The sequence below is a fragment of the Schistocerca serialis genome, chromosome 2, assembly GCF_023864345.2.
Source record: "Schistocerca serialis cubense isolate TAMUIC-IGC-003099 chromosome 2, iqSchSeri2.2, whole genome shotgun sequence".
Lineage (NCBI taxonomy): Eukaryota > Metazoa > Arthropoda > Insecta > Orthoptera > Acrididae > Schistocerca > Schistocerca serialis.
Window position 1 is genome coordinate 706,141,110 of NC_064639.1, and position 13,532 is coordinate 706,154,641.

General features: G+C 42.9%; 2 protein-coding genes across 4 annotated transcripts in view; both read right to left on the reverse strand.

The window, feature by feature from the left end:
• LOC126457860 (phosphoribosyl pyrophosphate synthase-associated protein 2) overlaps positions 1-13,532 on the reverse strand; it is a 135,064-nt gene that overhangs the window by 86,222 nt on the left and 35,310 nt on the right. For all 3 annotated transcript variants that reach the window (XR_007585538.1, XR_007585537.1, XM_050094506.1), the window contains exon 6: positions 10,066-10,341. Coding sequence is in view for 1 of the 3 variants with exons in the window: in XM_050094506.1 (XP_049950463.1) it covers positions 10,066-10,341 (276 nt within the window). In the remaining 2 variants the exon portion in view is untranslated. The remainder of the gene's footprint in view (positions 1-10,065; positions 10,342-13,532) is intronic.
• Positions 905-10,033, reverse strand: LOC126457862 (uncharacterized). The gene is made up of 3 exons (XM_050094509.1): positions 8,931-10,033; positions 8,617-8,751; positions 905-1,393 (listed from the first exon to the last, which is right to left on the reverse strand). The coding sequence occupies exons 1-3, from the start codon at positions 9,074-9,076 to the stop codon at positions 1,366-1,368; spliced, it is 309 nt and encodes a 102-aa protein (XP_049950466.1). The 5' UTR covers positions 9,077-10,033; the 3' UTR covers positions 905-1,365.

The following is a 13,532-nucleotide window of genomic DNA, read 5'->3' on the forward strand; positions in this document are numbered from 1 at the left end:
CAACTTCGGGAATATAAAAGTCAGTAAGTTAATATATTTGCATTCATTTACCTCTTGCAGTATTTATTCTGGGATAACTTGTCACATAGGCAAAAAGTATTCATAGTACAAAAGAATTAGATTTATCTGTGGGGTTTACATACATACACCTTGCGGACATCATAACTGGGATTATTAAATGCAGCCTCACAGTGCATTTATTCACTTATAAAATTTGTAATCAACAATCCATCTGAGTTTAAGAGTGATAGAGATATTTGGAAGTACTAAATTAGAAGGAAAAATGATCTGCATTGTGCTTTATTGAATCTAATGCTCAGAAAAAAGTGAAATACACAGCTACAAACTCTTCGACAATCTACACATGGAAATAAAATGTTGCCACATAGAAGCATTTTCAAATATAGGTTAAAAATGTTCCTCCTGAATATCTCCTATGTGTTAGAAGAAATCCAGAATAAAAATAAGTCATTTACACTGAGAAAAACCCATAAATGACCAGCTTAGAGCCATATAAATATTTTTCTCATTTTATTTTTTTAATGGTTGTCCTATGTTTGTTCAATTCATAGAGTCTACATCATGATGTTTATCAGGAACGTGATCTATGCAACACAAATGTTATGAACTAATGTAAATTATTTATTATTATCTGAATGTCAGAGTTTGGATGCTTAATACAAACAAACTATTTTCAACTTCCTTACTTTTCCTCTGAGCTTAGATACGGCAACTGCTATGGAGTCAAATGATATTTCTTTACGAGGTTATTCATTACGTACAAAACATAATACACATCAATAATGGGACAGAACTGAGGTGTTTCAGTTCTCAAAAGGATTTAGACAATGCAATTAAGACAAAATTATTTTGATGCACAATCAATTTATTGTTACATGTATTTCACAACCAGCAATGGGCTTTCATTACAAGTTAACATTGTTTGAACATCTGCCTTGTAGAAGGTGGTGTAGTTTCCCAGAGTTCAGTCTCCTCACATCCACACTCTCCTGTTGCAGAGCCCTGGTCAGTCTCTAACTGAAAACGCTCTTCTCTTTTAAGATATCTCTTTCATGATACTTCATCATGTACTCTTCCAATACAAACACATCATCAGTGACAGTTCATATGGCAGTTCTGAAACACTAAAACACTCAGTCTTCTCTGGTGCTGGCAAATTCAGTTTGTTACAATTCTATGCTTCTGCCAATATATAAATTGCAAGCAGCATAATGCTGTTGTTCCCTTTATAATATCTGAAACAGGCACCTTCTGACCTCGGTGCCCTGAAAGTCACTTTTTTCCCATGAATAACACCAATGCAATGAGGGAACTGCAAAAACACATTAAATGAATGGGCAATGTTTACCCACTCACTAACTGAGGCTGAAACCTGAAACAAGATATAAATGTTTTTTACTAAAGTGCCACTACAGGAGCAGCTGTAAAGTTCCATACTTGAATACAATGAGATAGATTTTGAACAGTTTCTATGAAATGAAATGTAAACTTATTATCCTTAGTCTATAACTAATGTTATTTAACAGAACTGCAAAAGTTTGGATCACAGCACAGGAACTCTCATTTAAAGAGATAATTCATAATGTGAATAGGAGGTGGAGGAGGAGATTAGGGTTTAACACCCAGTCGACAATGAAGTCATTACAGACAGAGCACAAGCTCTGATTAGGGAAGGATGGAGGAGGAAATAGGCCGTGTCCTTTCAAAGGAACCATCCCAGCATTTGCCTTATGTGATTTAGGGAAATCATGGAAAACCTAAATCAGGATGGCCGGACGCGGGATTGAACTGTCGTCATCCCGAATGGAAGTCCAGTTTTTTTTTTTTTTTTTTTAGGGCGCAAAACTGCTATGGTCATTAGCGCCCGGTCCGTGACTTAGGAAACAATAAAAAACCGGAAATGGAAACCAGCAGCAATGGGTACGAAAGTCATAAAATTTGAGAAACTAAAAGCAGAAGGAAGGCTTAAAAATCCACTACAGAAAGGGGTTGGTTGTCCCCAAAAAAAGCTTCAAATGACTGACGTCATTTCACTGGCACTAATAAACTTGAGAACGCGATCGGCTGAGCGCGTGTCATCTGCTAAAATCGACGATATATCAGGCGATAGCTGTAGACGGGAGCGTAACGGATTAAAATAGGGGCACTCAATTAAAAGGTGTCTTACCGTCCACAGCTGAGAGCAGTGGGGACAGAGTGGGGGAGGATCGCCGCTTTAGATGTCAATGGCTAAAAAGACAGTGCCCTATCCGAAGTCTAGTTAAAATTATCTCCTCCCGACGACGCGTTCGGGAGGAAGAGGTCCAAGCACAAGGAAGAGCTTTGACGTCCCGCAATTTATTATGGGGAAGTGTCGACCAATGCGTATGCCATAAACGAACAACTCTGCGACATAAAACGCTCCATAGATCGGTGAAGGGAATTGACTGAATAGCTGGCCGAGGAAGAGAGACTGCAGCCTTGGCCGCTATATCGGCCGCCTCATTCCCACAGATACCAGTGTGTCCCCGGAGCCAGAGGAACGCCACCGAGACGTCCCCCAGGTGGAGCAAGCGCAGACAGTCCTGAATCCGGTGGACCAGAGGGTGCACAGGGTAAAGAGTTTGGAGACTGAGGAGAGAGCTGAGAGAATCTGAGCAGATAACGTACGGTATCCGCTGATGGTGGCGGATGTAGTGGACAGCCTGGAGAACAGCGTAAAGCTCCGCAGTATAAACTGAACACTGGTCGGGAAGCCGAAAGTGATTTGGGGTGTCGCCAACAATATAGGCACTCCCTACACCTAACGATGTTTTCGAGCCGTCGGTGTAAATAAATGTGGCGTCCGTCATTTGTGCACATAGAGCAGCAAATACCCGACGATAAACAAGTGAAGGGGTACCATCCTTGGGAAATCGACAAAGGTCGCAGAGCAGGCAGATCCGGGGACGGAGCCAAGGCGGTGCAGTACCCCAAGTTGTCAAGAAGGTTTTAGGAAAGCGGAAGGAAAGAGAATGGAGCAGTTGACGGAAGCGGACTCCCGGTGGTAGTAGGGAGGAGGGGCGGCCTGCATACCCTACATCAAAGGAGGCGTCGAAAAAAATGTCATGGGCTGGATTAGCAGGCATGGAAGAAAGATGGCTAGCATAACGGCTCAGAAGGACTGCTCGCCGATTGGACAGCGGAGGTTCAGCAGTCTCAGCATAAAGGCTTTCCACAGGGCTGGTGTAAAAAGCTCCAGACACTAAACGTAATCCATGGTGGTGGATAGAGTCGAGACGCCGAAGAATAGACGGCCGAGCAGAGGAGTAGACTATGCTTCCATAGTCCAATTTCGAGCGCTCTAAGGCGCGATAAATGCGGAGAAGGACCACTCGGTCCACTCCCCAGGAGGTACCATTCAAGACACGGAGGGTGTTGAGGGATTGCAGACAGCGAGCCGAAAGATAGGAAACGTGGGAGGACCAGCACAGTTTTCTGTCAAACATAAGACCAAAGAATTTAGCGACGTCTGAAAACGGAAGGTTGACAGGTCCTAGATGTAAGGAGGGTGGAAGAAACTCCTTTCGTCGCCAAAAATTAACACAAACGGTCTTACTGGGAGAAAAACGGAAGCCGGTTTCGATGCTCCAAGAGTGGAGGCGATCGAGACATCCTTGAAGATGTCGTTCAAGAAGGCTTGTCCGTTGAGAGCTGTAGTAGATCGCAAAATCGTCCACAAAGAGGGAGCCCGAGACATCAGGAAGGAGACAATCCATAATTGGATTTATGGCGATGGCAAAAAGTACAACACTCAGCACGGAGCCCTGGGGTACCCTGTTTTCTTGGGAGAAAGTACGGGAGAGAGTAGTGTTCACCCGCACCCTAAATGTGCGCTCTGCCATAAATTCGTGAAGAAAAAGGGGCAGCCGGCCTCGAAAGCCCCAAGAGAACAGTGTGCGGAGGATGCCTGTCCTCCAACAGGTATCGTATGCTCTCTCCAGATCAAAAAATATTGCTACTGTTTGGCGTTTCCGGAGAAAATTATTCATGATATAAGTGGAGAGAGCAACAAGATGGTCAACTGCAGAACGATGCTTTCGGAATCCGCATTGGGCAGGTGTTAAAAGACTGCGGGATTCCAGCCACCAAGCTAAACGGTAATTCACCATACGCTCCAAAACCTTACAGACACTACTCGGAGAGAAATGGGGCGATAGCTAGAGGGGAGGTGTTTGTCCTTTCCAGGTTTCGGAACGGGAACGATGATAGCTTCCCGCCATCATCTGGGAAAAGTACTGTCGGTCCAAATTCGATTATAAAGGCGAAGGAGGTAACGCAGACTATGGGTTGATAAATGCAGCAACATTTGGATACCATCCGGTCCTGGGGCAGAGGAGCGAGAAGAAGAGAGGGCATGTTGGAGTTCCCGCATGGAGAAAACAGTATTGTAGCTTTCGTGATTTTGAGAGGAGAAAGCAAGATGTCGCACTTCCGCTGCACGTTTCTTCGGGAGAAACGCTGGCGGGTAATTTGAAGAGCTCGAAATCTCAGTAAAGTGCTGACCCAATGAGTTAGAAATTGCGGCGGGGTCCACTAAGGTATCATGCGCGACAGTGAGCCCAGAGACCGGGGAGAAACTAGGCGCGCCTGAGAACCGTCGAAGCTGTCTCCAAACTTCCGAGGAGGGAGTGAAGGTGTTAAATGAGCTAATAAAGAATTTCCAGCTTGCCTTCTTGCTATCGCGGATGACGCGACGGCATCGCGCACGGAGCTGCTTATAGCGGATACAGTTGGCCAAAGTAGGATGGTGACAGAAAATGCGAAGAGCACGTCGCCGCTCACGTATTGCGTCATGGCATGCCTCGTTCCACCAAGGAACTGGGGGGCGCCGGGGCAATTCGGAGGTGCGTGGTATTGAACGTTCCGCAGCTGTAAGAATAACGTCGGTAATATGTGTGACCTCATCGTTGACGCTGGGAAAGCGACGGTCATCGAATGTCGCTAGAGACGAAAAAAGTGTCCAATCGGCTTGGGCAAACTTCCAGCATCGTGGGCGCATATATGGCAGTTGAGGCTGCAGTCTAAGGACACATGGAAAGTGGTCACTCGAGTGTGTATCATCAAGGGTGAACCATTCGAAGCACCGAGCTAGCGGAACAGTACCGACGGCAAGATCCAAATGAGATAAATTTGTCGTGGAGGCAGACAAAAATGTGGGGACCCCAGTGTTGAGGCAAACTAGATCTGCTTGGTGGAAGACGTCTAGCAATAGGGAGCCACGTGGACAAGGATGTGGAGATCCCCAAAGCGAGTGGTGGGCATTGAAGTCCCCAACCAGCAAATAGGGGGGTGGAAGCTGACCAAGAAGATGAAGGAGATCAGCTCGTGCCATTGGTGTGGACGATGGAATGTATACAGTACAAAGAGAGAACGTGTATCCAGAAAGGGAAAGACGGACGGCGACAGCTTGGAAGGAACTGTTTAAGGGGATTGGGTGATAATGGAGAGTATCATGGAGAAGAATCATGAGTCCTCCATGTGCTGGAGTGCCTTCAACAGAGGGGAGATCATATCGGACGGACTGAAAATGAGGGAGAACAAAGCGGTCATGGGGACGCAGCTTTGTTTCCTGAAGACAGAAGATGACCGGCGAGTAGGATCGTAAGAGGATCGACAATTCATCCCGATTGGCTCGAATACCGCGGATATTCCAGTGGATAATGGACATAGGGTGAACAGAAAATGGAGGAATGTGACCAAGGTCGCTGTCAACTCAACGACTGCTCTGAGCTTGCGACCGACAGCATGGAATGGCATTCAGCCGAAGGCAGAAGATCCTGATCCATAGGTTGGTCAGGAGCAGCTCCTGCCACCAGCGATCGGCCGGTTGATCGGCCACCAGCAGTGCGCCTCGGCGACACAGAAGACGGCCGAGGGCGATTTCCGCCAGGTGGTGCTGTAGATGGGACACGCCTTGGCGGAGAAGGAGAGGAACCGGGTTTCTTTGTAGCCTTCTTGGAAGTATGATGTTTAGAGGAAGGAGGAACCGATGGTTGGGAGGTTGCCGTACGTAAAAACTCTTCATGAGTATGCTCTTTTTTCGAAGTCTTGGTGTCTGACTTTTGGGCTCGAGATTTAGCAGAACTCGACGAAGGGTGAGCCAGAGAGTGGGCAGGCGAAAGTGGTGAGGTTGAATGGGCGATCTTTGCGCTGGCCGATCTGACGACCGTGGCACTAAAGGTGAGGTCACAAGTCTATGTCTCCGCCTCCTTTGTTGGCCGAGGAGAAGCAAGGACAGTGCTGTATTTTCCTTTCTGAGGCACGGTGGGCTGTCGACTGGCGAATAATTTTCGAGCAGCAAAGGTCGACACCTTTTCCTTAACTCTAATTTCCTGGATGAGCTTTTCGTCCTTAAAAACGGGACAATCTCGAGAGGAAGCAGCGTGGTCACCCATACAGTTGATGCAGCGAGGGGATGGAGGTGGACAAGCACCCTCATGGGCATCCTTGCCACACGTAACACATTTGGCCGGATTGGAACAGGACTGGCTGGTGTGATTGAACTGCTGACACCGATAGCAACGCATAGGGTTTGGGACGTAAGGGCGAACGGAAATTATCTCATAGCCTGCTTTGATTTTCGATGGGAGTTGAACTTTGTCAAATGTCAAGAAGACAGTGCGGGTTGGAATGATGTTCGTGTCAACCCTTTTCATAACCCTACGAACAGCCGTTACGCCCTGGTCAGACAGGTAGTGCTGAATTTCTTCGTCAGACAATCCATCGAGGGAGCGTGTATAAACGACTCCACGCGAGGAATTTAAAGTACGGTGTGGTTCCACCCGGACAGGGAAGGTGTGTAGTAGTGAGGTACGCAGCAATTTTTGTGCCTGGAGGGCACTGACTGTTTCTAACAACAGGGTGCCATTCCGTAATCTGGAACAAGACTTTACAGGACCTGCAATTGCGTCGACACCTTTCTGAATAATGAAAGGGTTGACCGTGGAGAAGTCGTGACCTTCGTAAGACCGAGAAACAACAAGGAACTGTGGCAACGATGGAAGAACTGACTGTGGCTGGGACTCAGTGAACTTACGTTTGTGAGCAGACATAATGGAAGGTGAGGAAACCATTGCGGAAGAATCCCCATGATTACCAGCGTCTCCGATGGCGCGCTCCTCCCTTGTGGGGGCCCTCTCTGAGGGCACTCCCGCCTTAGGTGATTGTTCACACCTCAGGTCACACCTCCCGACAAACAGACGGAGGAACCAATCGGCACTTTTGGAAGGTATCAGCTCAGGTAATCACCCCTCCCTGGGCCTGGCCGTTACCAGGGGGTACGTACGTGTCCTACCTGTCTACCCGGGGCGGGGAATTACGCGTTACCCCGTCACCGGCTTCGCATGGAAGTGCGTGGGTCGGCCTTCAGACACGCACAGGGAGGAAGAAAGAGAAAGGGAAAGGAAAGAAGAGAGGTCTCAAACGCCACAGCGGAGAAAAGGGTAAAGAGAAGAGGTAAGGAAAAGAGAAGGACAAAGGAAGATGAAGACATACAAGCAAGGAAGGCGAAGAATGCGGTACATTTACAAGCGTGCGTCTCCGGACGTAGGCACAAACCATACTCCCAGAGGGGGAGAAAGGGAAGGAAAGAGCCAGAGGTGGGGGGGGGGGGGGGGGGGGGGGGGCGAAGATAGGGGATGGGGAAGGATGCGGAAAGGGAAGGTATGCAGCCCGGAAAGGAAGGAAGGCCACATTAGCTCGGGGTCCCGTGCTCGCTATGCACGTATCCACAAAAGAGTTGTGGATCCAGTGGGGTGTGTGTGTGTGTGTGTGTGTGTGTGTGTGTGTGTGTGGGGGGGGGGGGGGGGGGGGGGGGGGGGGGGGAAGTCCAGTGTTTACACAAATGAAATACATAAAATAATGGAGGTTTGTGAAATGTTTCCAGCTCAACATAATTTTCATGAATGCTGTTTCACTCGAATCATGAGAAGAGAAGATTGTGAGAGTGCCCCCTCCCTGGCTGCGGCAAAAGCCTGAGTGGTATTTAAAATTAAAACTGCAAAGTAAATTCAGAAAATCAGTCCAAACAAATACATATTATGTACATATATAGCACTTAAACCATGAAAAGTGCAATCTGGGGGAAGGGGGCTTCCGCTGTGTAACTTGCATCCATGACACTGCAGTTGATGATCCTTACCTTAGCAGTACCCTTAGCACTTATTTAATGCCAGTAAACAATCAGAAACAACAATACATTAAACTGATTCCAAATTAGATTGCTATTGACAGCTGCAGCACCTGATTAGGGAAAAAATTACAACAGCTTGGTCTACATCTCACAACTTCTCCAGCTGTTAGTCAAAACTGCATAATAAGAGCACATAGCTAGTCAAAATCTGTGGATATACAAACACCTGCTAGATACATATACCTTTACGCTCTCATCTCTGAAATTATTCAAACCTGCTTGAAGTGTATCACATATTATCAGTGATGGGGTGTTGGGTGAAATTCTAGTAGAATAGACCAGTGCCTGGAATATCAGTGGCCAGAAATATATAAAAGAAAGTGAACAGAAATTATACACAGGAACTTTTTGCTAGTATGGTCATTTGTCTAAGAGATACATACCTATCTCTTTGTTTCATCGACTCCCTCATGTTCACATCTTGCCTACAGACATCGTTTTCTATAATACGGAGTAATTTCATGAAAACTTCCGTATCTATTCGTGTAAAATTCAGAAATGAATCTGGATCTTCAAACCTACAACACAGAGTAGATGGCTTCTGAACAACAAAATTCAGTATATTAAAAATATGTAAATTAAATTATCAAAAACTAACAGTATACACTAAGGTTGAAGAATATTCAACATACTAGTTAAACTGAAAATATGCTGGAAGACTGAAACTGAATCATGAACAATCTTTGTTTATACATACCTCAGCTTACTGTACTGCATATTCGATGTTCCTGTCCGAGCACTGCACAATTTAATCCACTGTTGTGTCCAGTCTTCTTCGTTTTTTCTCCTCTCATTATCAGGAATCACTACTGAAGCTAAAGTAGCTAGTTTACATTCACCCATTATGAGAACTCGTATGTACTGTGTAGTTCATGTATGGCTGTAGCTGAAAATTGCCACTGGGACATGCTGTTGTGGTAGAGGACTATGTTTAGGCACACATACTGTATACACAGGCCACACCATTTCTAGGTGTTTAGCAGCATGGTGGACATCAAGTCAGCACATTGCATCTGAACACCATGCTAATGCATTTTCTAATAACAAGTGAAATTCGTTGCTTAATTTGGTCCTGTGTGTGTGTGTGTGTGTGTGTGTGTGTGTGTGTGTGGGCGCACGCGCTGGTGCGTGCACGCGCACACGTGTATACAAATGGAACTAAAAATTAAATTTATTACATTTTATCACACAAGGAGGAAATTATACAGGATGTGACAATTTGAAACTATTTTAAAATTTCAAGTTATCATAGACTAGTCAGATTCAGAGCAAAAAGAAGCACAATGCCTGAAACAAGCAAACTCATTTCTTTCCTAATGAGTTTATGGCTTTGTGCCTATTTTTGCTATGAATCTTACTTGTCTATGACCACCTTAAATTTTAAAATAGTTTTGAATCATCACATCCTGTGTAATTTCCACCCTGTTTGATAAAATATATTAAAATTCATGTTTTATTTCATTTGTATCAATTTAACGTAAACTCCAACAAACCGACATCATCACAACATCAGGCTGTAATACATAATCAAAATTCGATAGCTTTCTGTAACACAGGAAAAGCATGGTAGCACGTCTTGGTTTTAATCCCATATCTCATAAAACCTCACACGCCAACCAGTATGTCCTAATCATACTTTTAGTGCAAAATTATTATATAATTACTTCTGTAATTAAACTCAATATTATCTTCTGTTATGTGAATTCATATTGATATCATATTATGATGCCATATTTAAACATAAATTAATATAATATACTGCAACTTCAGACATTCCATGCTATTATCATACATTGTGCAAGTAATCTGTGGAACCTGCAAATGATACTCACCACCATGATGGCGATTCGTCCACCAACATCACCCACTACATTTATAGGAGGCTTCTCCTTGGCCGGATGGGCAGGTACCCCCACACCAACATCCATTGTGCGAGATCGAGGAACAGTTGGAGGAGAATATCTTCCATCCACCATATCACTTTCTGCTTCTTTCTGTTCTCCATGAATGACTGCAATGCCTAGTCGCAGACGTTCTGCATACGATGTTGCTTTCTTTGCTGACCCAGGATTACGAGCCACTATCACGGCATTGCGGTAATCAGGTATCTGAAAAACCAGCCAGACTTAACAATCATAGAATGTCCTCCAAGGAAGAGCAAGTGAGTACCAGCATAACAAAGCTTTATCAGTATTTGACTAACACAGCTCTTTTCATCATACACTGTACATATCAAACAATTTTGTATCTTTGTGTTGACTAGTTCATGATAATACATTACATACTGCTCCAAGCAATAGGAAGCCACTTCCACTTAACCTCTTCCATGTATACAGAGAGTTACAGTTAACTTTCTATGGATTATGGATGTCTAACACCTTTCATTCCTCTTACTTTCTACCAATCTTCTTGAAATAACTAGAGGAACTGCCACTTAGTAACTGTACTGTTAAAAAGAATCCACTGAATTCCAAAGGAAGTAATAAACATACTAGAAAACATGACAATGCTTCGCAATTGCTAAATGTGTGTGGGAATTGAAAACATGACCTAACCTCCCCCCCCCCCCCCCCCATCCATCTCCTCCTCTCCCCTCTCTACATCCATTACCTCCCTCCCCTCTCTGTCCATCTCCTCTTCTTCCCTCACTCTGACCTTGAGCCTTGTTCATATCTTGCCTACAGACATCATTTTCTATAATACAGAGTAATTTCATGAAAACTTCCGTATCTATTCGTGTAAAATTCAGAAATGAATCTGGATCTTCAAACCTACGACATGACAGAGTAAATGGCTTCAGAACAACAAAATGCAATATATTAAAAATTTGTAAATTAAATTATCAAAAACTAACAGTATACACTATGTTACTGCAAATTCAAATGCTGTAGTAGTGTTCTAAAGTACGACTTTCCTGTTCTCTGGGAAAACAGACTGTGGAGAAGAAACCAAAACATGACAGTGTTGAGTATACAAGTGTTTCTTTTTCTTTTTTTTTTTTTTTGTTTTTTTCTTTTGTTTTAAATATATATAATGAGAAAGAATATATATGAAAGAAAGTTCATCCAATGGTTTTAATGTCCTGCTATTGTAGTTAAAAACTGACTGAGATAAAAAACAAAGCCTCTCATTTTCACAGCAGCTCATAGTACACCATTTTCTTTCCCACAGTTTTAACAGAAAACCTGTACATTGTTGTTTTAAAAAAATATACAGCCTACGTTCATCCAAAGATTTATTAGAGTTAAGTGTGAAAACCAGGTCAAGAAGCCTGACATTTTTGGAAACAACTTTTTTTATATTTGTACTGACCAACTAGGGTCACATAATAACTTCAGTTCATTTTCTTTCTTTGTTGTTTTCTGTTGTTTCAGTATGCTCTCATCTTCACCCAATGTTATCTTTTTCTTTCTTCTGTCCATGCTGTCCTCTATTTCTTATTTCTTCTATTTGAAACCCTTCTAAATTTAGTAATTTATTCTTAAAAAGGTTTCAGATTCTTTGATGTTATTTCTTTTTAGTTATTTCTTTATTTCTGTAATCACTGCTACTGTCTATTTCTTCTAACATGAAGAATAATTGTTTTGTTAGCTTGTTCTCATTCATTTGGTAGATGTGTACAAACAAGATTTATTTTCACTTAGCCATTACTTCTGATATTTTCTCTATAATTTTTGAAGATCTCATCATTATTTCTTATTTGCCAACCATCTGTAGTTTGTATTGCACCCATTATTTTTCTGATAATCTGTCTTTTTGTCCAGCTTATAGCTCATCATTAGGCATTCACATTCTTATGAACATTATAGTCATATCACTGTAGTATACAATTTTGTTTTTCTGGGTACATATTCCTTTTTGTAAAAATTCTTTGTCGAACTGTATGGTCTTTCCATTTTATTAACTTTTGCACCTACTGCAGATTCTTCTAGTCCATTTTGTCACGCAGTTTCTCCAAGATATTTAAATTTACTTATTTTTTGCTTTACATATAGAACTTATCTCCATCTGAATGTTCATTAGACTATTGTGTAAAAATTTGCTGAAAATCATTTACGAACTTTTCCCCTTCATACACTGTTCAGTCACATTAATGCAACCATCTGTCAAAAGCATGAATAACTGCCTTCTGCAGCACAGACTGCTGCAAGATTTACAAGAAGAGAATCAATTAGGTTCTGGAAGGTCTGACAGGGATTTGGAGCCAGGTGCCTTGGCCAGTAGCACTAAGTTTCTTGGTTGAGAAACTAAGGCTTGAACAGCCAGATCTAGGTGGTACAACAGATTCTTGATCCAGGGAGGATTGGTAGCCAGGGGAGTACAGTAAACTCACCTAGGTGTTCTTCGAGCCACAACCATGCAGTGCAAGCTGTGTTACATGTTGCACTGTCCTGCTGGTAGATGTCACTGTGCTGAGGAAAAACAAACTGCATATAGGGAATGGACATGGTTCCCAAGAATAGATTGTAGCGGTTGCACCTGCTTTATTTCTTCATTTGTTGCTCTCAGTGCTGACTTGTGGCATTGCTACACTGGCTGAAAAACGGGGTTTGTAATCTGGACGCTGACCATGGTAAATAATGTAGCCGACAGATGCACAGTTATGTTTCACTGACTTTTACTTCCACTTTGCACAGTCCCCCAACAATACACCGTTATATATGTATAGCCAGTGCAATATTGTTTAAACTTTCCATAAGCCTCATTAATAGTTTGTGGGCGAACCTCCACATACTGCAACAACAGTTTACTGTTGAACATCTATGAGCAGTAAAAACCTAACCACAAAGTTCACAGTTCTTGAAGAATAATCAGGTCTGTACAGAGCAGACATTGTCATGGTTTCTACACATGGCCTAGTTGTTCAACACTTATTACACTGTTAAGTTGAAGCATTGTTGTTGTTCTAACCAGCACAGGTTACTCGTCTCAAACTCGACCATGGACTGACTGATTCATGACCAAAAACCGGGCCCTTATATATCCTCCCAATAATAAGTACTAAAACTACACATTGTTTAAAGTTAAATTTACAGAAATTACAATTAAAATTTAACTCATTAAATTAACTGAATACATCAAAAAATTCCTCTGTAACAGTTTCTTCTACTACAAGAGTTAGTCCGAATTATTTGTTTAAATCATGAAATTAACAAATATAGCTATGCAAACAATACTTTGACAAAACCATTAGCTTACGAATTAATTCAGGGCTGGTTTTTTTAACATGTTTTCAAATAGAGCCAAATAGATACTCCACAATTACTATTAGTTTGTCTTCCAAATGTTTATAATTAGT

Coding starts and splice junctions, on each gene's coding strand:
- LOC126457862 (XM_050094509.1), bottom strand. CDS start 9,076: ATGGGTGAATGTAAACTAGCTACTTTAGCTTCAGTAGTGATTCCTGAT. Junction 8,752..8,930: donor ATGCAGTACAGTAAGCTGAG/GTATGTATAAAC, acceptor TCTGTGTTGTAG/GTTTGAAGATCCAGATTCAT. Junction 1,394..8,616: donor TCGATGAAACAAAGAGATAG/GTATGTATCTCT, acceptor ATCTTGTTTCAG/GTTTCAGCCTCAGTTAGTGA.